At 34.6% G+C, this 25,438-nt stretch overlaps 1 protein-coding gene across 9 annotated transcripts in view; it reads right to left on the bottom strand.

Moving 5' to 3' along the window:
* MLLT10 (MLLT10 histone lysine methyltransferase DOT1L cofactor) overlaps positions 1–25,438 on the bottom strand; it is a 240,833-nt gene that overhangs the window by 61,624 nt on the left and 153,771 nt on the right. For 8 of the 9 annotated variants that reach the window (XM_016224702.2, XM_016224706.2, XM_016224700.2 and 5 more), the window contains 2 exons: positions 7,070–7,322; positions 3,407–3,976 (listed from right to left, as the gene is read on the bottom strand). In XM_016224702.2, the coding sequence (XP_016080188.2) occupies positions 3,407–3,976; positions 7,070–7,322 (823 nt within the window). The remainder of the gene's footprint in view (positions 1–3,406; positions 3,977–7,069; positions 7,323–25,438) is intronic. The other variant, XM_087825414.1, reaches the window with a different exon arrangement.

The following is a 25,438-nucleotide window of genomic DNA, read 5'->3' as shown; positions in this document are numbered from 1 at the left end:
CATTTTTTTAAAAGATGTTTAACATTTATTAAGCTCAAAGCACTGTGCTGGCAGTGAGCAGACAGTGGCAAACATGACAAACACAACCCCTAACCTCATGGAGCTAGGATTATAGTGCATGTGATAGTCTAACATCATAGCCAGCAGGTGCTTACAAAGGTCACTTTATTATTACTAAATTATGAACGTGTCATTACAGAAAATGAATCTGTTTTTAAAGGGCACCATGAAAAACAATTCTTGATAACACAGTACACAGTATGCATTTTCTCCTTCCTACTTATATAGGGCGAAAGCTTCCTGTTTTTACAATTACCGAATGATTTCCTAATCTAAAATTAGTCTAAAGAAAATATTAATATTTTCATGCTAGTAGGAGATACTACTATTGCAAGTTAAATTATTGGCTCAAATTCTCTCACTGATCCTGTTCCTTAATGTATGATTGACAATATATACTAGCGTGGTTTTAGACTCTCATCAGAAAACATCCCTTGAATTTTATAATTGTTTGAAATCAAGGAAAATGCATAGGTCTACGACTTAGAGCTGTGAGAATTCTATCTCAGTTTCTTCTTCTATACGAGTAATAATTCTTGATACTTGTCAAGTGCTTAAGACAGTGTGTAACATATACTAAGTGTTAACAGCAGTTAGGAATTCTTAAATGTATGCCAAGAAGGCATAATTTCTAAATATTCATGGCATTTAGCCAGTTTCTTCTAGGTAAGAACAGACTTTTTAGTACTAAGTTTACCAATAAGAGAGTGATCTAACCCTAAAACTTTTATTAAAATGTATAAAATTAAAGAATATATTATCTTGAATAGTTTTCAGTAATGAATCTTATTACATTATTATAGCTTTAACTTTATAAAAAGACATACAAGTTTAAGAAACAACTTAGGTATAAGTTTAAGTTTTCTAAGCACAACTTTTAAGAAAAAATTCCCAGGAAGTCTAAATTTAAGTCATTTGTTTTCAGGAAATAATATTTATGGAAATTTCTACCTAAATTGCTGTTTATCTAATGGTGAGGTACAAGGAATACAAATTCATATTTTTCTCCCACAGATATACCACAAACATTGCCCTCTGAAAGTAATCATTGTATAAAAAAATGGTATTTCCCATGCCTAAAATCTCTCTAAATCTGTAACAGGTAGGAAAATATTTTCAGGGATGTAAATCAATTAAATTCCACTAATTTGAAGATATGGGTTTCAAATGGCATCTTAATGCAATTTCTGAATTTCACTAATTATCAGACTAGGCTTCTATGTATAGGAAATCAGTGAGGCTCTCTTTTCACAAAGCAAATTTAGGCTTAAATTTTTCATTAAGTACTCATCTGATTATTGTGCCTCTTGCTAAAAATGAATATAAACTCAATTTTTTCTAAGTAAATTTATTTAAATTTACTTTTTGTGACTAGAGGCTAAAGCTAATTGCTAAGACATGCTGGTCTCAAATGTCAAATATGTTTCATATTACATAAATAAAATGTATTTTCAAGTGTGTGATATATTTGAAAATTTTCATAACCTCATTTCTCAACGCAATTTTTATATTTCTCCCCCTCTAAAACAGTAGTTCTCAGCCAAGGGAGATTTTCTGCTTCCTACCCCATGGGAGGGAACAGTTTTTGACTGGGGGATAGGGGGTCTTGGCTGCTACTGGCATCTAGAGGGTAAGGTCTAGGGATCCCGATAAACATCCTACAATGCACAGGACAGCACTGCACAACAAAAATTATCCCGATCAAAAGGGAAATAGTGCCAAGATTGAGAAATCCTGCTCTAGAATCACCCCTAATGCTGCTAATGAAACAATCCTTCCATACTTTCCACTCATTTCTGAAAAAAAAAAACAAAAAACAAACAAACAAACAAAAGCTTGTCAAACAGGTCCACCACAGACACGGAAGCTAGATAGAGAGAAATCCCTGGTGTGTGACCTTAGGCAACTTATTTTACCTGTCTAAGCCTCAGTTTTATCAGCTGTAAAACAGAGGCATTAATAGTTTTTACTTCATAAGACTGTTGTGAGGATTATACAAGATAATAATTATAAAGCACTTAACAGACCCTGGCACAAAACAAATGGTAGTTATAGTTACTATTTTTCACATCTGACCTTTAAATGTGCTTTTCTCCCTTAGAATAGGTATCTTAAGCTTACTTACTGAAATTATCTTCAAAGGATAAAATTCGAATATTCTGCATTTATAAAATATGCATGAACGTTCTTCATTAAATTGTATTTATCATTTTTCCATACTATTTCCTACCATCCTCTCCAATAGAACTGATAAAATCCGAAACAGTTTATTTTAACCAAAACCTCCTCATTTTTACAATCAGAAATCTAAAACCAAAAGGATGAGGTTTACAATTAACACATTTAAAATCATTTACCTTAAATTCAAGGTGAAATTTAAAATATAAATGTGGGGATTTAACTAATATTGAAACTGTTAAGTTTCTGTCTAAAAACATGCATCTTAAAGTTTTTTAAAAACTGAAAATTATATTCATAACATAAATACATTTTGTTAAAGAAGCATCCCAATGGTGTGAATAACAACATATGTAAATTCACTTATACTAAAATAAAGATAATAGTAAAAACTGGTAAACATACTGAAAAACAAAAAGAATATAAATCATTTACTATATTTCGTAAAATTGTTAAAATCCATAAATTTAAAACATTTATCACTGATTGAAAAATATTCCAGATGGAGCTATTCAAGTAGAATTTGTGTGGGGAATTGTTGAGAAAATGAAGACTGAAATTTAGAGAAAGAAAGCTCAAAAGCAAATATCAATCAAAAACAGAGTGCAAAAACTGTCACAACTCAAATGTAAATTCTGAGTTGGTTTTTTGGAAAAAAAAAAAAAATGTTTTTATTGACTTGAGAGAGAGAGAGACAGAGAGAAATATCGATGACAGAGAAAAACATTCATCTGCCTCCTGCATGCCCCCCCCACTGGGGATTGAGCCACACATGCCCTCACCAGGAATCTAACCATGACTTTTAAATGTATGGGAATGGGACAATGCTCAACCAACTCAGCCACACCGGCTGAGTTGGTTTTAAAAATACTCTGCAAGTGAAGCAAAAACAAAAATGGGAAATTAATTCTAGGTGTTTCATAAAAAATGACCAATAAACTATTTAGCCTATATGTAGTTAAGTAACGTCAGATTAGTGCCAAATGTCTTTTCCAAACACCAAATGTCTTTCTAAGATCACAGCACATTTTTTTCATTAAGATAATCAAATGTCACTTAGCAACTCAAATATTATCACAACAATAATTTAAAATGAATTTACTTCTTGGGGTAATGGAAGAGTGATGGTGATGGAAGTAAGGGAGAAAAACAATGGGCAAATCCCTACCTGAACCAACTGGAGATGAGCCAACACTAAGACTTTGTAAACTTCCATTCCTGAGCAATGTAGGAGATTTCTGAAGACTAGAGCTTGTTATACTTCCTGCAGCTGATGCTACAGATGATGTTGGTGAAGCAGAAGAAACTGAGAGATGAGAAACATTCTCTTGATTTTTGTTTCCTTTGGGTCTACCAGGCCCATGCTTACTTTGTTTATTTCCTTTTCTTTTCTTTTCCTTTACAGTTTCTTCTTCTATGCCAGAAGTTTGAGCCCGCTTATATCCTGCTGCAGGAAGGCTGGAATTACCCAAATCTCCAGGTGAGTTTTCAAAGTTTTTAGGCTGTGAAATAACAGCTGAGGTCGAAGGGAGACCAATTATGGAACTAAAACTATTTACCCCCCCTTCCTGGCTTCCAGACTCTCCTTTATGTACATCTTTGGTTGATGATGTCTGTTGGGAGTGAGTATAACTGTCATTACGTAGATCTGAGTCTGTAAAGCTCAAGAAATCCTGGGGAGACTGTACTGAACTTCCCGAAGATGACTTTACACTGCCTGGAGTTCCTGAAAAACTACCTGTAGTAAAAAAAAAAAAAAAAAGGGGGGGGGATAGGAAAAGAAAAAAATTGGATGCAAAAGTTCCCATGAGCAGTAGAAATGATACAATCATCAAAAAGAGAGGGTGGGGGAGAAAAAACCTATAAAATTTAGGGCATCACTTATGTAATAAAGGTAGGTTTTGAAAAGGGTTATTACTGAAAACAAGTTTTTCTATAAAATTATCTTTAAAAATACTTGTCATTTTATAGTTATTAAATTAAATTACAAGCTATTACTTATACAATTACCACGCTATAAGATGTGCTTTATTTAACCTACCTTTTACCATTGGCCGCATTCTTCAATTCTTTCTCAAATATGTGTATACTTGAGGAAGGACTGAAGAATAGCAAAGTCTCAAGGAGACTTTGACAAGACTACAACTGGATTCAATGGCACTGGGAACTTCCTCTTTTTTAATTACTGAAGATATGATTATAAATGTTCCCAACATACAATAAGAACCAAGAGATGTTTGTTAGGTTATAAGTTCTAAGTTTTAACTTCTAGATAATGTTGGTGAATGTTGTCATTCATTAAAGCTACCCCACCAAAACACAGATTTAATCAAATAATCATCATCACATAGAACCTGATCTATATACCTTACATTCTTTCAGTCCACTTCCCACAGAGCTGCATAAAGAAAAGGAACCATCCACTAACATCCTGCTATTGTTTTCCTGAAAGTAAAGTCATAGGAAAGGCTCCTCTCATGAATCTCTTTCACAACTGCTTATTCTTTCCACACTCTTCAGTTAAAGAGCATTAGTAGTCCAACACATCATGCTATAAGTACCTCAGGTTCTTATTAACCTGGTAGAAAAATAATATGGTTGGGATGAAACAACAGTTTGGTTCCTCATCCCATGTGACCAAACCCTTTCTTCATGCTTGCCAAATAAAATAAGTAGACTTAGTTGTGACCACATAAGTTTCATAAAACTAAAGTCTATCATTTTAACTAATAATCCAAAAGTTAATCCATTTTAACTAATGGGTTTAGAAACAAAAGCTCAAAATAAAGTGTTTTATTGGAGTGGGAAGGAAATTCAAAGCTAAGTGTTAATTTTTATTGCAGAGAACATTTATAAGTAATCACACATAAACCCACCTAAATATTTATAAAGATATTTTTCTCACACAAAATAATTTCTTTTAAATAAAGTATCATGGTTTTGATTTTTAATTTTTAAGCTCTTATGAAATGGTTTATTTTAAAAGAACATTAATAGTTTAAAATTTAACTCTTTCAAGACAATATCTGTTTTATGCACTCATAAAAGTATTTTTTCCTATGTTAAGCATTTTCAGGCTATGTCTATATAGAAAAACATACATATTATGAAGCTATTTACATTACATCAATCATTTAAGGATAACGGCAATTTGCCACTTAATTAGCAGCTATAAAGAAGTTCTTTATTATCCATTCTGATCTGTCGTCATTCGTCTTTTTTCTACACATTTTTGTTTTTACAGCTGGTGCTAAAAGCTCACTACAGTGTAGCAAGTATTTTAAAATACTTAGTATACCCAATACTTTAAAGGCATATTTTCTAATATTCACATACTGTCTGCAATGAAAAAAGTAAAACCAATTATTCTAAATATCCTTCCTTTATATTTCAACTTTTAAAACTTTTATAGACTATTACCTCAGATATAATAAAAATAAAATTTGCCACCATGTTTTAACAAAGGCAAGAAAAGATTCAATGTTGTGAAACTTAAGGAAATGAGAGATTTCTTTTCTAAATGGATTAGTGCTTCAAAGACATATTAAAAACTCAAAAATACAATTTTAACAGTGGAAAATAAGGTCTTAATTGTAGAGATGACTGAATTCTGCTAAAATCACATTTAAAATGTGAATGAAGTTACATTAAAAATTAAGGTTTTACTATTTATTTTCCACAGTGGCATAAAAAGAAAAACAAATATAAATAAACTTAGTAATATAAAACAACAAATTTGGCATTTTATTTCTTTTCTATTTGTCTACTGTTTTTGTATTCTGAGGCAAAATATATATAAATACATATATATATATTTGTGTATATATATGGGACTTGGAAGATCTTGAAGCTCAAAATAACTATGAGTTTAAAATATATAAACAGAGTTTTTAATAAGGTCAGCTGACTAAACAATCTCTCTACATACTCAAATTATATCCTCGTACATTTTAGATACAATTTTTATCATTAGAAAAAGCTTGAATGGAGTAAAGAAAAAGACTATTTCCCCCCCTCATTTACTCCTAGGGGACAAAGGGGGAGGGCTTTTACTATACTTGACACATATTTATCTCAAGCAGTTTTAAAATTTCTCAAAAAATTTATGCTCATGTTAAGAATTACACAAAGTTAAAACCTAGAACACAGGGCTAATGTATTTTAAAGTTTAGATGAGTTACTCTGTTCTCCATAAAAGAGAGTTGCCATGTAAAATACAGCATGCCAAGCTAATATTAAATTTCAGCTAAATAACAAATTATTTTTCAACTGGGCATGCTGTAAATACAGTAGCCTTACCAAAAGATATGTAGGCTAAGCAAAATTCTACTTTAAACATCAAGTTTTATAATCAACGCATTAATAAATCAACAACTACTATTTACCGAGGACTACTTAGATCCCCTAAAAAATTACTCAACACTTGTTTATTTACTAAAAATATATACCTTAACCTTTTTTAGTGTATAATTAGGAAAGGTAAATAAAAACAATTTATAAAAAGAATAACCGTTCTATAGAGCAGAAAGGAAAACTTCAGCTTTTGCTGCTTTTTCTCCCCAAACTTAAGCTTTATTCCACATCTATTTAAACATTAAAATTACAGTTTAACTTTGGAAGGACATGTCACCACATAAAAAGAAAGCAAAAGTCCCCAAAATATTTTAACATGAAACACTAGTCTTGGAAGTAATCTTACTATAGCAACTAATCATAAAATAATCTCCAATGATCCATTAGTTATAAATAAAAAATAAATTCTTTTACAAAACTTAACTACTATTGATCATCATAAGAACAAGTATTTTAACTAAAACATCGTAATTAATACCTTGCTGGAAAGGACTAGCTGCTGATACAGTTGTTCCTGGATTTCTTCCACCAGGCTTTCTTCCCCTTTGACCTGAGCTGTGAGTTGAAGATTTCTTCCCTTTGCCCTCTGATCCTCTAGCCTCTGAAACATCTTTTCCACTAGTTGTGTGCGTAGAAACTTCCTGGAAATTTGCATTTGTAAATCGAGCTGCAGTATCTTCTAAGCGCTTCAATGATCCAGATATAGAGTTGCTGCTAGTGCTCGTGTAAGTCTAACATTTTCATTGAGAAAGGAAGTAAAAGGAAAAAAATTTGATTATAATTTGGCTACATATAAAAAAAGATGGAACATTAATAATAAATAATTACTGGACTTGTAAGAAAAACAGAGGCAAATTTCTGTTATAAAAATAAGTCAGTCCACCTAACCAATTATGTAAAAACAACTATTTTAGAGTCTGTTACAAATACTATTTTTAAAAATGTAAATAACCTATACTATGGCTGTTTAAGCATCAAACTGAAGCAATTAGTAAAAGTACATATTAGTCATATTTATTCAGTGACACACAGTAAATAATACTGAAGGTATTTGTTTCTCAAGCAACAGCATTCCCAACAAGAACACACTACTTCTTACACATGAAATTAAAAGCAGCTTTATTGTTCAGCACAGGAGACAACAATTAGAACTGAGGTGCTATAAACTGATTAGAGGAATATATCCATGAGATTATAAGGATCGAGCTAGTACAGGTTAGAGTAAGAATTTTAAAATTCAGGTGAAGGCTGCTTTTCAAAAAGAAAGACTAAAGCCTTTAAAACAAATTATTTCTTCCAAATACTAAGGTGAGAAAACAGTTATATTATGCAGTTAAGATTTTTAAAACTTGAAAGTATTATTATACCCTAAAATTGATTCTCAATCATCCCCTTGATCTAGGTATGTTAGGGAAAAGGACAAAATAAAGATTTGCTTAAACAATTAGTTTCCAGTTTTTAATATCATTTTAGTACAAGGTGTGTGCAAAAAACAGCAAACCAAATTACTATGAAAATGGGAAAATGTATTATACCAGACATACATTAGCTAACATGCTTCAAAATAAAAGGTGTTTAAGGTCCATAAGGTCCATAAGGTCAGGGATTTTTGTTGCTGTTAAGTTCACTAAGTACCTAGAATATAACCAGCTCTAAATTTCTGTTGAATAAATAAACTATTTAATATTTTTCTAAAAAATCTCCAATGCAATACAAATTAAAAACCTAAAAATACACAAAACTGAAATTTCCATATATAACCTTCACGCAATACAAACCGTTACGTACGTAAATGTGAAAAATGAGAAAGTGACAATAAAATTGGGTTTCAAAATAGTTGGCATTTTTAGCAAAATCAATGTTCAGAAAGAAAAATAACAGAATACTTCAAATGTTTTGAAAACGGAATTCTCTTCATTATTATTTTTCTGCTATCACTTTCTGGTGCTTTCCCCACCCCACATCATTTCACTGCTAATAACAGATTATCATCATCAAATAAGAGACCTTATCTCATAAAAACAAACTATAATCAGTATTCTAACAAACTATAATCCATAAATAAGACCAAAGGGTTCAATGTAAATTTCCAGAAGAAAACACACACTCATTTAACAATGGTTAAACTTCACAGATTATTTCAGAAACAACGCATGCTGGGCAGGTCACTTAGGAAACCTCTTACACTTCACAAATAATTTTCCCCAATAACTAGAGTTGATCCTGAGGTTCCCCACCCCACTCACATCTGACCCTAGTGAAGTTTAAAAGTCATCTAAAGAAAACACAGCATTTCTTCATTCATGCTCAGTACTTTCTCCATGCATCAAATAAGGAAAGGAGAGAAAACTGGGTGGGGTGCCAAAAAAAGAATATATTATTTGCTTCCACTGAGCAATCTAAATTAGGGTTGGTAAATTTTCCCATTCATTTAACAGAATATCCTTGTTTACCCCTGGAATATAAATATGCCCATAAATCTAATGCAAATATGACATTTGGAAGAAAAAGTTTTATAAAGCAAGCAATGAATAAAAATTAAGCAAATTTCAGTGACAAAGGTCCTATTAAATAAAACATTTTTTTAAATTTATTTTTCAATTACAGTTGATATACAATACTATATTAGTATCATTTGTACAACACAGTGATTAGGTAGTACTTATTATATACCTTATGACATAACATTTTACTTTATAAAAAAACTTTTAAGGTTCAAAAGGCATCACAGATTTCTTTTTTTTTTAATCGTCACCCAAGGGTATGATTTTTAATGACTTTTTAGAGAGAGAGAAAGGGAGGGGGAAGGGGAGAGAGAGAGAGAGACAGAAAGAGAGAGGGAGAGAGAGAGTGAGTGAGCGCGCGCCAGCGAGAGATACCCAACAGGGAATGGAACACACAACCTAGGTATGTGCCCTGCCCAGGAATTGTACTCATAACCTTTTGATGTACGGGACGATGCTCCAACCAACTGAGCTACCTGGCCAGGGAGATCACAGATTTCTTAAGCAAAAAACCCAAAAAACTTTAGCTCAAGAATATATCAGTTAAAAAATTATACTTAATTGAAAAGAAAAAAAAGGCTATATAAGTTTTACTCAAAGAAAGACCTCTACCTTAACTCCATGTTTGTAAGTTTATTTAAGAGTATTAATTCCATAATATTCTGTTTAAATAATACGGCACTGTGTAATTCCATTATAAATATATAGTCAACTCAAAATCAAGAAGGTGTAGAAAGAAGTCAAAGAAGATAGTAGTGGGGAAGTCTAAAAGAGACACAATAAGTAAGCCTAAAATCACAAATCTGTTGTTTCCTTTGTTTCACAACCCAAATAACTCATAATATGAGCATCTCACTGCTCTGAGCAACTGTAGTGCTTAAAAATACACATTTTTCATGTAAACTGACCAATAAAATGCAAACTATTTCAACTGTTATTCAACTGAATAAAATATGGCCTTTTTTCTTTTCCACTACAGATAAAACTGGATATTTGGCCACACTGAGAGTCTCTAAAGAAGGGCATAAAGCCCTGGCCGGTATGCTCAGTGGTTAGAGCATCAGCCCACGCACCAATGGGTCACGGGTTCAATTCCAAGCCCTGATCAGAGATTGTGTGGGAGATGGCCAATCCATATGTTCCTCTCACATTGATGTTTCTCTCTCTCTCCCTCTTCTCCCCTCACCTCCCAGCCTCTCATCTACTCTCCCTAAGGATCAGTGGAAGAAATGTCCTCGTATGAGGATTAACAAAAAACAAACAAAAAGAAGTGCATAAATACTTTGGTCTACATTGTGATTTGCAGGCAATTTAATGAATTCTTTAGAACAGACATTTAGAACATCTGTGTTTGATGGCTAACTACAATTATTAGTCCTCAGATGAGATAAAATACCAAAATACTATTAATTAGAAACAAAAAAATTTCCTACTTCAAACAAAAATTTTAAATTAGACTCAAAATTCAACAATGACTCTGTAATAGTTAACCAAAGAAACAGCAGTTTGTTTGTTTTTTAAATCCTTACAGAATTCTACAAGGCTCTGTAATCCACATTTGGGAGAAGATAGAGGGAAGAGAAACAACCATGATGAAACATAATAATGCTGGCTTTTTAAAATTGTGCGCTATTCAAGTGTCTCATAAAAGCCACAAATTTTTCCCTAACCCATCTCTAAGAGCACAGCACATAAATTATCAAACATGAAGCAGAAAAAGACGACTTTAAGAAGGTGGGGGCGGGGGGTAGGGTGGGAGGGGAGAGTCTGGGTAAGCTGTTGAACAGCCTAATTCACGTGTTATTGGAATACAAAAAGAAGAGTGGGAGAGGGGGAAAGAAAAGAAACAGCAGAAAATGTACAAAACTTGGTAAAAACTATAAACCTGCAGATCAACTATCCCCAAGCACAGAAACATGAGAAAACTCCATGAATGCACATCATAATTGAACTACTTATCACTAAAAACCAACAATAAAGAGAAAATGATAAACACAGGAGGTTAAAACTTTTAAGAAGATGCGTTATATGCTAAGAAATAAAGATAGGATGAAAATAAATTTTTCATGGAAACAACTGATGCTAGAAAACATAAGAGAAAAATCCTCAAAGTACTAAAACAACAAACAAACAATAACAACAAAAAACACCCAAACTATTAACCTAGAATTCTATAGTGAGCTAATATAACTTTCAAAAATAAAAGCAAAATAATTGCTTCTCAGATAAAAAAAAGCTGAAAGAATGACACCAGCAGATCAACACTAGAATAAATGCTAAAGATTGTCTTCTAGGCAGAAGGAAGAACAACAAAGGAAATGTGGATCTACACAAAGTAATTAAGAGCCCTAGAAACAATAATTACATGAGTAAATATAAAGACTTTTAAATTATTTAAATCTCTTTAAAAGTTAATTGATGATTTAGCACAACAGGTGAAAAATTTAAAATATGACAAAAATAGCACAAAAGCTAAAAGGGTAAGAATGGAAGTATATAGCTAAAAGGTTCTTACACAATACCTGAAAATGGTATAATATCACTTGAAGGCAGACTGACATATTAAAGATGTATACTATAAACCCTAAAGGAACCCAATAAAATAATACAAGGAATTATTACTAATCCGTCAAAATAAAATAATTAAAATATTCAATAAATAAAAGAAAAAAGTAGATGAGAAATGGGCAAATAAAAAAGAATAAGCACATAAATTGGGGTGGTGAACACACAATACATTATATAGGTGATGTATTACAAAATTGTACACCTTAAACCTGTATAATTTTATTAACCGATGTAACCCCAATAAATTCAATTTAAAAAATTTTTAAAGAATTAGCCAATAATAAATTTAAATACAATTATATCAATAACCACATTATGTGTAAATAGCCTAAACACCCCATTGTACGGCAGAGATTATAACATTAAAAAAAGAAAAGACTATGAACTACCTACAAGAAACACATTTTATATAAAAGATAAAGATATTAAAAGTATAAGCATGGAAAATAAACATAAATCTAACAAATCAAAAGAAAGCTCAATTCACAATATTAGTATCAGACAAAGTAAATTTCAGACAAGAAATATTACCAAGATAGAGAGGTCTGTTCATCACGAGGATACAAAAATTCTATATATTTCTACACCTAATAAGAGACCTTCAAAATAAATGAAGTAAAAACCGACAAAATACAGAAAATGGTGACATAGCAAAATCCATAATTACATAACCTCTTCTCAGTAACTGACTGAACAAGTAAATACAACAAAATCATTAAGGATATAGAGAACTTAAAAAATAGCAATCAACCTAAATGGCATTTATAGAACAACTCCATACAACACAAGCAAAATGAACATACATTCTTTTGAAAAGTACACATAACATTAAACAAGATAATCCACTTATGTCATTTTGTTTAAATCTCAGAAATTTTAAAAGGAATTATAGAATACAAAGATATTAAATTAGAAACTACAAGAAAATTTGTGAAAAACCGCCGAATGTTTGAACAGTAAACAACACACTTCTAAGTAACCTGTGGGTCAAAGAAGAAATCATAACTAAATAAAAACAAAAATACAACATATCAAAATTCATAAGTGGTGCTTGGAACAAAGTTTATAGCATTAAATGCCTATATTAGCACTTCTGGATTCTGGTTCAGCACATAAAGAATTTAGAAGTCTTCATTCAGTCCTAACTAGTAAAAGGCTGAACAAACTCAAACCAGCAGCTCCTCTTAGATTCATGGGAGCAGTGAGATCAAAGGGCAAACCACTGCCCAAAGATTGGAGAGTCAGGCAGATAGATACGGAGAACCACAATATACTCCAGCAGAAATCTCCGTGGGAACCATATCAGAGTAGGAAAACCTCAAGTATAATCAACAAATTGCTGAAGGCTCAGTGTGGACAAGTCTGAGAGAGAAAAGCTCCAGGAGGACTGAGTCATAGTGAAGCCCTCAAGCTTTTTTGAGTTTTACCTCCAGGAGCTCTATCAGGTATTCACAGTAAATATCAGAGCATAACCTGCTGGGGTTATATCAGAGCCTAAAGTCCCTGGGGAAGGGATATGGCCCCCCTCCTGCCACACACACACACACACACACACACAGCAGCAGCAGCAGCAGCAGCATCCTGTCCCACCTAAGGGGAGCAGAGGGGATGGTGAGAATCGCTTGTGAAGTTCACAGTCCAGGGGCACAGGATAATCAAAAGACTGAAAACTAATCACAAGATTACAGAATGCTTCCCCTCCCCACATGCCTTACCACCACATTTATAAAGGCCTATTTACCATAGTTCCTTTTATCCAGGGCATCATATTGTCCTTTCAACAAAAACTTCTGAGGCATACTAAAGGACAATACAGTTTAAAGAGAATAAACAAGCATCAGAACTAGGGAGAGGTTCTCTGGCGGGATTGCTGGTGTTGCTGGTGCAGGAATTTTTAAAACTATGGCTAACAGGCTAAGGATTTTAATGTAAAAAGCAGACAGCATGCAAGAACAGGTGGGTAATGTAAGCAGAGAGAAGGAAATTCTAAGAAAGAATAAAAAAGGAATGCCTGAGATAAAAAAACCTGTAACAGAAATAAAGAATTCCCTTGATGTGCTCATAAGTAGACTGGCCATGGATGCTCGGGTTATCAGAGGATAACTGATTTTAAAGACAGAGGAAAGGAGAAAGAGAGAGGGAGAGGAAGACAGGAAGAGAGGGGATTGGGCATTATTTTGTTTTTCCATTTATGCATTCATGGGTTGATTCTTTTATGTGCCCTGACTAGCACATATAGCCTTGGCATACTGGCATACTGGCACGATTCTCTAACCAACTGAGCTACCTCGCCAAGGCCCACAGCATAATTCTTTCTCTGGAAAGAATCTCAGAGCTTGAGGATATAAAAATAAAAACTTCCAAATATAAAAAGCAAAGAGAAAGAAGACTGAAAAACACAGCACTACATCCAAGAACCATGGGACAACTATAAACGATATAAGAAAGGTATAATGGGAATATCAAAAGAAAAGGAAGAAGGGGCGGAGGGAGGGCAGGCACACAATATTTGGAGCAATGACGACTAGCAAGTCTCCCCAATTTGATGTCAGAAACCAAAACACAGATCAAGGAAGCTCTGAGAATACAAAGAAAGATAAATGCCAAAAAAGCTACACCCAGGCATATATATAATCAGTCCCTACTACTTGAAATAAATTTCATGATACTAAAAAAATACATATATATTTTTGACTCACAGTTGGTTGAATCCACAGATGTGGAATCCGCAGGTATAGAGGACTAACCATATATTAAAAAAACGTACAGCTAACATCATACATAATGGTGAAAAATTAGAAGCATGACCAGTAGTATCAGGAACAAGGCAAGGATGTCTCTTCTCTTCCACCACTGCTTTTCAACATCATATTGTAAGTCCTAGCTTATAAAAAAGTTGAATTCAGCAATATATTAAAATGGTAACACATCACAGCCAAGTAGGAGTTATTCTAAAAATGCAAGTTTGGCTTAACAATTGAAAAATAAATCAACCAATGTACTTCATATTAACAAATTAAAAAAGAAACAAAATCTTATGAATTTATCTATTTAAAATATGTAGAAAAATTATCTGACAAAATCTAATATCTATGGCCAATAAAAACTCTCAAGAATAGAAGGAAACTTCCTCAACATCACATGTAATGTTAAAAGATTAAATATTACATTTTCTCAAAGATCAAGAACAAAGCAAAGATGCTCACTCTCACCACTTCTATCAACATTGCAATGAGGGTTCTAGCAGGTACAATAGGAAATAAAAGCCACTCAGATTGAAAAGGATGAAGTAAAACTGTCTTATTCATAGCTGGCACGATCGTTTATGAAAAAATCCTATGGAATCAATAAGCTACTAGAAATAAGAAATGTTCAGCAAAGATACAGGATAACAGATCAACATACAAAGGTACAAAAATGAGATCCAAGATGGCAGCGGATTGTGTGAAAGTTACACTCTCCTCTTCCTAGGACCAAAGTGGAATTACAAGAAACTCATCCTGAATAACCAACTGAAGACTAGCTAGAGAGAAGCCTTATAACCAAGGACTTACAGAAGAAGCCACATAGAGTCTGGTAAGAAGTACAGAGGCCACAAGAGGGCTGGCTGGGCACCCGTGGGGTCTAAACTGCAAGAGGGGCTCCCCAGTCTAGAGCACCAGAACTGGAAAGGGCGTCCACATAACATCCATCTGTGAAAATCAATGGGATTTCTGTCCACCAGGAAGAGATGGCTAAGGATGCAGGAACCCTCTTAAAGGGCCAATCCACAAAATTTCATTCACAGCCACTCATCCTGACCTCTGGCAGAGGGAGGACAGAGTGCAGTAGAGCCATGTGAAGAGACATTGGGGTTGGTAGCTCTGGGGAGAGATGAGAGGTCAGGCAAGGGATCCCTGTGCTAAGTTATTTCCACCATACTGCAGAGGCCATCTTTCTCAGGCATTCGAGCCAAACAGACACTTCTCCAAAGGGGGGGAAAAAAATAAAGGTGGTCAACTGACACACAAAAAGATGTTCAACATCACATCATCAGAGAAATGCACATCAAACCACAATGACATACCAACTCACACCTGTCAGAATGGCTACCATCAATTAATCAATAAACAACAAGTGTTGGTGAGGATATGGAGAAAGGAAGCCCTTGTGCGCTATTGGTGGGAATGCAGATTGGTACAGCCACTGTGGAAAACAGTATGGAGTTACATCAAAAAATTAAAAATGGAACTGCCTTATGATCCAGCAATTCCACTTCTGGGAATTTATCTGAAAAAACCCAAAACACTAATTCAAAAGAATATATGCACTCCTATGTTCATTGCAGTGTTATTTACAATAGCCAAGATTTGGAAGTAGCCCAAGTGTCCATCAGTAGATGCATGGATAAAAAAGCTGTGATACATTCACACAATGGAATACTACTGGACTGTAAAAAAAAAGAAAATCTTACCCTTTGGGACAGCATGGATAGACCTGTAGAACATTATGCTAAGTGAAATAAGCAAGTCAGAAAAAGACAAGTACCATATGATTTCAGTCATATGTAAAATCTTATGAACAAACTAAACTTACAAGCAAAATAGAGACAGACTTAGATACAGAGCAGGCTGACAGCTCTGGGGGTTGGGCGCTGGGGGTGGTGGTAGAGGAATTGAGGGGGGGAAAGGGGAAAAACTCATGGACATGGACAATAGTGTGCTGATTGCAGGGGTGTAGGAAGGGTGTAGGTGGGGCGTGGGGGAAAGGAAGGGGAGGGGGGAGGGGATAAAGAGAAAAAACAAAAGCAATGTTCTACAAATGTGTTTCTATATACTAGCAAAGAACAATCAGAATATGACACTTTTAAAAAGTCTAAACAGTATGGTCATTACGGGGGTGGGTGGTGGAGGTGGAAGAGGATATAGGTGGGATAAATAATAGAAAAATAAAATTTAAATTTAAAAAAAGGAATATAACAGCATCTAAAAACATCAAATATTTAGGGATAAGCTGGAAAAAGCTGTAGAAAACCTACATACTCATTGCTGAATAAAGACATCAAGAGATAAACTGTGTTCATGGATAAGAGGACTAAATATTATTAAGATTTCAACTCTCCTCCAAATTGATTTGTAGACTGAATGAAGTTCAAATGAAAATATTGGCAGTCTTATTTCCACAAGCGGAAAAATGAGTCTAAAATCATATAAAAATGCAAAGAACCTAGAATAGCGAAAATGACTTTGAAAGTGAAAAACAAAGTTGGAGATGGACACTACCTGATCTAAATAAAGGGTTATTATAAAGGTACAGCAATCAAGATAGTGAGGTTTTAATATAAGCACACACAAACAAATCAATGAACAAAACAGTCCAAAAATAGGCTCAAATAAATAGTCAACTGATTTTCAACAAATGGGGGTGAAGGCAATTCTGTGTACAAAGAACAATCTGTTCTACAAATGGCTCTGGAAAAACAGGACATCGCTACTCAAGTAGACTTTGATGTAAAACTCACATCATATGCAAAAATTAACTTAAAACAGATCATAGACCAAATGTAAAACATAAAAATGTAAAACTTCTAGAAGAAAACAATTAAAATTTTTTCTTTCTTTATTGATTTGAGCAAGAAAGAAGAAAGGAGAGAGAAGAAAAGAAAGAGAAGGTTGGTGAGAAACATCAATTTTTGTTGTTCCACTTATTAATGCATTCATTGGTTGATTCTTATGTATGCCCTGACTGGGAATCAAACCCGCAACTTTGGCTTATACTGGGATGACAATCTAAACCAACTGAGCCGCCCTACCACAGCCTATAAGAAAACATTTTTAAAATTATATACTGAACATCATAATTAAGAATGCCTGCTGAAGACCGCCAGTGTGGTTCAGTGGTTGAGGGTAGATCCATGAACCTGGCAGTCACGGTTTGATTCCCGGTCAGGGCACATGCCCGGGATTTCAGGCTCAATCCCCAGCAGAGGGGAGTTGGAGGAGTGGGCGTGCAGGAGGCAGGTGATCAATGATTCTCTTTCATCACTGAGGTTTCTATTTCTCTCTCCCTCTCCCTTCCTCTCTCTGAAATCAATAAAAACATTTTTATTTTTTTTAAGAAAAAGAATGCTCAAGTCGCTCAGTGAAAAATATTTTGGAAATACTGTCTGTGATAAAGGACTTGCATCTAGAAGGTATTCTGTCTCACAAAACTCAGTAATAAGAAAACAAGGCAATAAAAAAGAAAAGTGGTGGATAGATCTGAATAGACACTTCACCAAAGAAAATAAAAGAAAAAACAAACGCTACACACATGGAAAGATGTTCAGCATAATTACTCATTCATAAAATGCAAATTAGAACCACAACTAGAAACCAACTCCATACCCACTAAGCTAAATAATAACAACAGACCGTACCAAGTGTTGCAGAGATTGTAGGGGAACAGGAACTCTTTTACACTGCTGGTAAAATTCTTAAACGGCACAACCACTTTGGAAATAGTTTGACAGTGTCAAAAATTAAGGGTACACCTAATATGATTCAACTATTCCACTCCTTCCTAAAAGTGTACATCCATACAAAGATTTGTACAATGTTCTAGCTGTTTTATTTATAATAGCCCAAAACTGAAAACAACCTAAATGTCCATCAATTGCTGAATGGATAAACAAATTAGGTATGTCCATACAATAGAACAGTAGTCAACAATTAAAAGGAATGAACTATCCATACACACAACATGGGTGAATCTCAACTGAGCTGTGGGAAAGAAGTCAGATAAAGTTTACACTTTTAACATTCTAGAAAGTTTAAATTAATTAACAGTGACATAAAGCAGAAAAGTAGTTGCCTAGGCATGTGTAAGGGTAGAAGACAAAAAGAAGGGGATACACTGAGTAACAAGTAAACATTTCCTAGTGATTGTGGTGATGCTTTCACAAATTTGTCAAATTTTTCACTTTAAATATGTGCAATTTATTGTATGTCAACTGTATCTCATACAATCAACTTGTGTTTTTTTACTTTTAGTTTTTTTCATCACCAATTTTTTTAAATTTTATTTTTCAATTAGTTTACATTTGATATTATTTTGTATTAGTTTCAGGGATAAAGATAATTAACTTCTGAATACCTTTATTGTCATAAGATTTCCTTAAAACTTAATTACTAAAAAACATTTAAGGGTTAGCATTGAAATATGTGTTCTGTTGCTAGATAATACAAGGAAAGAACAAAGAGTAAAAACAAAGTGACTAAATCTACACCTGGATTTCATTATAAAAGTTGTGACGATATTTTTAAAAGTTAATCTTTAAAGAAACATACAGAAATTTAAAATTAAAACATTAAAAGAAATCAGTTAACCTACTTTACAGGAAAAAAACTATGTTCTACAATCAAAGACTCTTAGAAAAACAGTATAAAATTCAACCATTAATTTAAAAAATATACTTAAAATCAGGTCCTCATTTACCCTCTCTTTAAAAATACTGCAAAGACAAAGCACAAAAGAAAATTTAACATATCCTTGATACACAGGAAAGCCTTTAAAAAAGATAATAATGTACTTAATGTTAAATCACTACAAAATTTAAAAGACTAAAGATTAATCTTTTTACAATCAAAGTGAGAACAACTAGCAATGATAAAAGGTAATGTCTTAAATAAAATGACTTCTAATAAGGTGCCAGGTTCAATTTTGCTACAAATTGAAAAACACAACCTAACTGTGGCAAGCATTCAGGAATTTTTTCAGAAACATTATACTGATATTAAACAGATTTACTCACGGTCAAGAGCTAATTTATGGGGTGGATCACTATGTAAGTTATATAAATGTCTAACCACTATGTAGTACACCTGAAACTAATATATTACTGAATGTCAACTGCAATTAAAAAGCAAACAAATATTAAAAAAAAAAAAAAAAAAAGTTAAGTGCTAAGGCTTGCTCTACTTATCTTTCTTGAGCAATATCTCTTTCTACTAGTTCTGTAAAAAGAATAAAACAGATTTGAAGTCCTCAAAAAGACTAAACTGAGGAAATCAAGGGAAGCAACTGTATTAGTCTACAAACACAAGGTTAGCCTTCTTTTCTGATGTCTTGACTTGTTTTATCATATAAAAGGATTACCATATTTAATAACTTAATCCTTTAAATTATTAAACCATTAAGTCTCTGCAGATATTTAATCCCATCTATTTCATCTAATCCTCTTTAACCAGGAATTCCAAGATGGGAGCACATTAGGTGGAAGCTACACTGATCTACTCTCAGGACTAAACTGGAATTACAACTAAAATACAAAAAAATCATCCTGAATAACCAACTAAAGACAAGCTAGAGAAAAGCCTTAGAACCAAGGACGTAGACAGGAGGCCACATCAAGACTGGCAAGAAGTGCAGAGGCACAAGAGGACGGGCTTGGTTCCCACAGGCAGCAGCTAAAGTTCCAGCTGTGGGGGGTTCCCTCTGAGAAGTCTGGGGCCTAAACCCCAAGCCAGGCTCCTTAGCCCAGAGCACCAGAAGGGGGAAAGGTGCCCGCATAATATCTGGCTCTGAAAAGCAGCACAGTTTCTGTCTGCCAGGGAGAGGTGGCTAGAAATGCAGGCACCCACTTAAAAAGGGGCCACACACCAAGTTTTGCGTGCAGCCACTCACCTTGGGCTCCGAAAGAGGGAGGGAAGAGTAGACTACAGCTGTGTGAAAAAAATTCAGGGTTGTGGGCTCTGAAAATAGAGCTCAGAGGGCAGCTATCTGGATTCCTTTGCTGAGTCATTCCCCCATACTGCAGAGGACATCTTTCTCAGGCAGACCTTTGCCAACCATGCAGCTTTTGCCTCGGGGGAGGGGGGGTTAGCAGTTGCCCTGCCCATTGACAAACCTCTTGTCCCACCCTGTGGAGTTTAGCCCTGTTGTTGTCTACAGCCCAAAGCTCATTAAAAGAATCATATTAATCAGCCTGCAGGATGAGGAAGACCTCAGAGTGCTATGAGACTTTGTTTGATCTGCTTCTGGAACCAGATCTTGGAAAAGCAGACTTCGGTGTGCATCTTGGTCCTATCAAAACACACCTAGCCCCAAACAAGGTACTGAAGGCCAGTCATAAACAGTGCCAGACATTGTCCTGCACCAGAGAACCTCCAAAACGAATGAGAGTCCTAGCAGATCTACCCAATACATAGAAACAAACCCAAATAGGCACCCAAAATGGGGAGACAAAAAAACAAACCCCAAATGAAAGAAAAAGAGAATTCTCCAAAAGGAGAGTTAAGTGAAATGGAAGTAAGCAATCTATCAGATACAGAATACTGATTGTAAGGATGATGAGAAAAGATAGGGAAACTATGAATGAAATGAAGAGTGATATAGCAGAAATAAAGAATACATTGGAAGAAATGAACAGCAGATTAAAGGAAACTGAGGTTAGGATCAGAGAATCAGAAAACAGGTTAGAGAGAAAAAAATCACTCAATCAGAAAACAAAAAAAGAAAAAATAACAATTGAAAAATAGGACAGTCTAAGAAAGATGTGGGACAACATGAAATGTAACAATATTTGCATCATAGGAGTGCAAGAAGGGGAAGAGAATAACAAAGGGATAGAGTCTGCCTGAAGAAATAATGACAGAAAAGTTCCCTAACCTGGTGAAGGAAAAAGTCACACAAGTTCAGGAGGCACAGAAAGTACCAAGAATGAAGAACCCAAAGGGGACCAGGCCCAAACACATCATAATTAAAATGAAAAAGATAAAGACAAACAGAAAATCTTAAGGGCAACAAGAGAAAAGCAATCTGTTACCTACAAAGGAGCTCCCATAAAGTTGTCAGCTGACTTCTCATCAGAAACTCTACAGGCCAGAAGGGAGTGACATGAAGTATTCATGATAATGCAAAACAAGGATCTGAAACCAAGACTACTCTATCCAGCAAGACTATCATTCAAGATAGATGGTGAAATAAAGAGCTTCCCAGACCAAAAAAAAAGGCTAAAGGACCTTATCACCATGAAACTGGCATTGCAGGAAATGTTAAAGGAACTGGTGTAATTAGAAGCAGAAATAGAGAGCAAGAGAAACATAGGCATAAAGAATTAAAATGGCAATAGATAAGTACCTATCAATAATAACCTTAAATGTAAATGGTAGCCGAGTGGATGAGAAAACATCACCCAAATATATGCTGTCTACAAGGCAACCACTTCAGAACAAAAGACTCACACCGAATGAGAGTGAAGGGATGAAAACAAATTTTCCATGCCAAAGGAAAAGAAAAAAAACCTGGGGTAGCAATACTCATATCTGCCAAAACATACTTCAAAATGAAGACCATAACAAGAGACAATGAAGGTCACTACATAATAATACTAAAGGGATTGATCCAACACGAGGATATAACCCTGATAAATATATGCACCCAATATAGGAGGACCTAAATTTATAAAAAAAACTCTGGAGAACTTTAAGGGAGAGATAGTCCTCTACTATGACTTTAACAACCCACTGACTTCACTGGATAGGTCTTCCAGAAAAAAGAATCAACAAGGAAACAGTGACCCTAAATGACACACTAGATCAGATGGATTTAGTTGACATTTACAGAACAATCCACCCAAAGGCTGCAGAATATGCATTCTTTTCAGGTGTGCATGGGGCATTCTCTAAGATAGATGACATATTAGGACACAAAACAAGTCTCTACATGTGCAAGAAGTTTGAAATCACATCAAGCATCTTCTTGACCACAATGGCATGACATCAGAAATCAACTACAATAAACACAGTAAAAAACACTGAAACACATGGAGGCTAAATATCATGTTATTAAACAATGAATGGGTTACAAAAGAGATCAAGGAAGAAATAAATCAAAAACTTCCTGGAAACAAATAAAAATGAACACACAACAACTCCAAATCTATGGGACACAATGAAAGCAGTCCTGAAAGGGAAGTTCATAGCACTACAGGCCTACCTCAAAAAACAAGAAAAATTTCTAATAAACTCTCTAACCTTATGACTTAAAGACGTAGAAAGAGAACAACAACAAAAGGCCAAAGTAGAAGGAAGGAAATAATAAAGATCAGAGCAAAAATAAATGACAAAGAGACTAAAAAAAATACAAAAGTTCAATGAAACCAAAAAATGGCTCTTTGAAAAGGTAAACAAGAGTGATGAAGCTCTACCCAGACTCATCAAGAAACAAAAAGAGAAGGCCTAAATAAACCAAATCAGAGACGAAAGAGGTGAAATAACAACTGACCCAACAGAAATACAAAGGATTGTAAGAAAATACTATGAACAGCTATACACCACCAAGCTGGACAACCTGGATCAAATGGATAAATTCCTAGAAAAATACAACCTTCCAAAACTCAATGAGGAAGAGTCAGAAAGCCTGAACAGGCCGATAACTACTGAAGTTGAAACAGTAATAAAAAAACAACAACACACAAGAGCCCTGGTCCGGACGGCTTTACAGGGGAGTTGTGAACATTCAAAGAACTAACACCTATCCTCCTCAAACTATTCCAAAAAATCCAAGAGGAAGGAACACTTCCAAACTCTTTTTAAGAGGCCAGCATTAGCCTAATTCCAAAACCAGATAAAGACACTACAAAGAAAGTGAATTACAGGCCAATATCCCTGATGAACGTAGATGCTAAATTCCTCAACAAAATATCAGCAAACTGGATCCAGCAATATATTAAAAAGATCATACACCGTGACCAAGTAGGCTTTATTCCAGGGATGCAATGCTGGTATAATACTTGCAAATCAATAAACATGATACATCACATAAACAAACTGAAAGACAAAAATCGTATCTAACACCCGTTTTTCATAAAAATTCTCAGCAAAGCGGGAATTGAGGAATCATACCTCAACATATGACAAACCTACAGACAACATCATACTCAATGGGCAAAAACTAAAACCATTTCCCCTAAGAACACGAACAAGACAGGGGTGTCCACTTTCACTACTCTCATTCAATATAGTACTGAAGTCCTAGCCACAGTGATCAGACAAGAAGAAAATATAAAAGGCACCCAAATTGGAAAGAAGGAAAACTGTCATTATTTGCAGATACATGATATTGTACATAGAAAATCCTAAACACTCCACCAAAAAACTACTAGATTTAATAAATGAATTTGGCAAAGAAGCAGGGTACGAAATTAACACCCAGAAATTGATGGCATTCTTATACACCAATAACGTACTCTCAGAAAGAGAAACTAAAAAAACAATCCCATTTACCATGGCAACAAAAAAATTAAGATACTTACGAATAAACTTAACCAAGGAGGTAAAAGACCTCTACTGGGAAAACTACAGTACATTGAGATAAGAAATAGAGGAAGATACAAACAAATGGAAGAATATACCACGTTCTTGGATTGGAAGAATTAACACCATTAAAATTTCCATGCTCCCTAAAGCAATCTATAAATTCAATGCAATCTCTATTAAAATACCAAGAGCATATTTGACAGATCTAGAACAAACAGTTCAAAAATTTATATGGAACCAAACAGGACCCCAAATAAACTTGGCAATCTTGAGAAGAAAGAGCAAAGTTGAAGGGATCACAATACCAGATATCAAGTTATACTACAAAGCCACTGTAATCAAAACAGTCTGTAACTGGCACAGGAAGAGACATATAGATCAGTGGAACAGAACAGAGAGCCTAGAAATCGACCCAAGCCATTACACTCAATTAATACTTGACAAAGAAGTTAAGAATTGTATAATGGAGTAAGACAGTCTCTTCAATAAATAGTTGGGAAAAGTGGGCAGGTCTATGCAAAAAAATCAAACTAGCCCTGGCCCATCTGACTCAGTAGAGTGTCAGCCTATGGAACAAAGGGCTGAGGGTTTGATTCCTGGTCAAGAGCACATACTTTGGCTGCAGGTTCAATCCCAAGCCCCAGTACAGGCCCGTGGGAAGGTAACCAATCAATGTGTCTCTCTCACATCAATGTCTCTCTCCCCCACTGTTCTCTCTCCCCCTTCCACTCTCTCTGAAAAGCAATGGAAAAAATATCCTCCAGTGAGGATAAAAAAAATAAAATAAAAGGAAGACAATCCAATTAAAAAATGGGCAAAGGACCTAAATAGACACTTCTCCAAAAAGGTCATACAGATGGCCATCAACAAATCAACAATAGACAAGTGCTGGTGAGGATGCAGAGGAAAGGAAAGCCTAGTACACTGCTGGTGGTAATGTAGACTGGTGTGGCCACTATGGAAAACAGCATGGAGTTTTCTTAAAAAATTAAAAATCAAACTGCCATTTGACTCAGTGATCCCACTTCTAGAAATATATCCTAAGAAACCTGAAACACCAATCAGAAGGAACTTATGCACCCCTACGTTCATATCAGTGCAATTTATAATATCTAAGATCTGGAAACAGCCCAAGTGACCATCAGTAGATGAGTGGATAAAAAGGCTGTGGGACATTTACACCATGGAATACTATGCAGCTGTAAAAAGAAGGATCTCTAACCCTTTAGGACAGCATGGAGGGATCTGGAGAGTATTACGCTATGCAAAATAAGCCAGTCAAAGAATGACAAGTATCACATAATCTCACTCATATGTGGAATATAATGAACAAAATAAAATGATGAACAAAATAGATCCAGAGACAGAGAACCATGGAACAGACTGAGGAATCTCAGAGGGAAGGTGGGGGTGAGGGAGTGAGCGGGAACAGATTAATCAAAGAACTTATATGCTTATATGCATAACCTACAGACACTGACAATGGTATGGGGAAGG

This window comes from Miniopterus natalensis, chromosome 1 (assembly GCF_054644295.1).
Source record: "Miniopterus natalensis isolate mMinNat1 chromosome 1, mMinNat1.hap1, whole genome shotgun sequence".
NCBI classification, from domain to species: domain Eukaryota; kingdom Metazoa; phylum Chordata; class Mammalia; order Chiroptera; family Miniopteridae; genus Miniopterus; species Miniopterus natalensis.
Note: the sequence above shows the minus strand (reverse complement) of the source record. Positions and strands in the feature narration are given on the sequence as shown.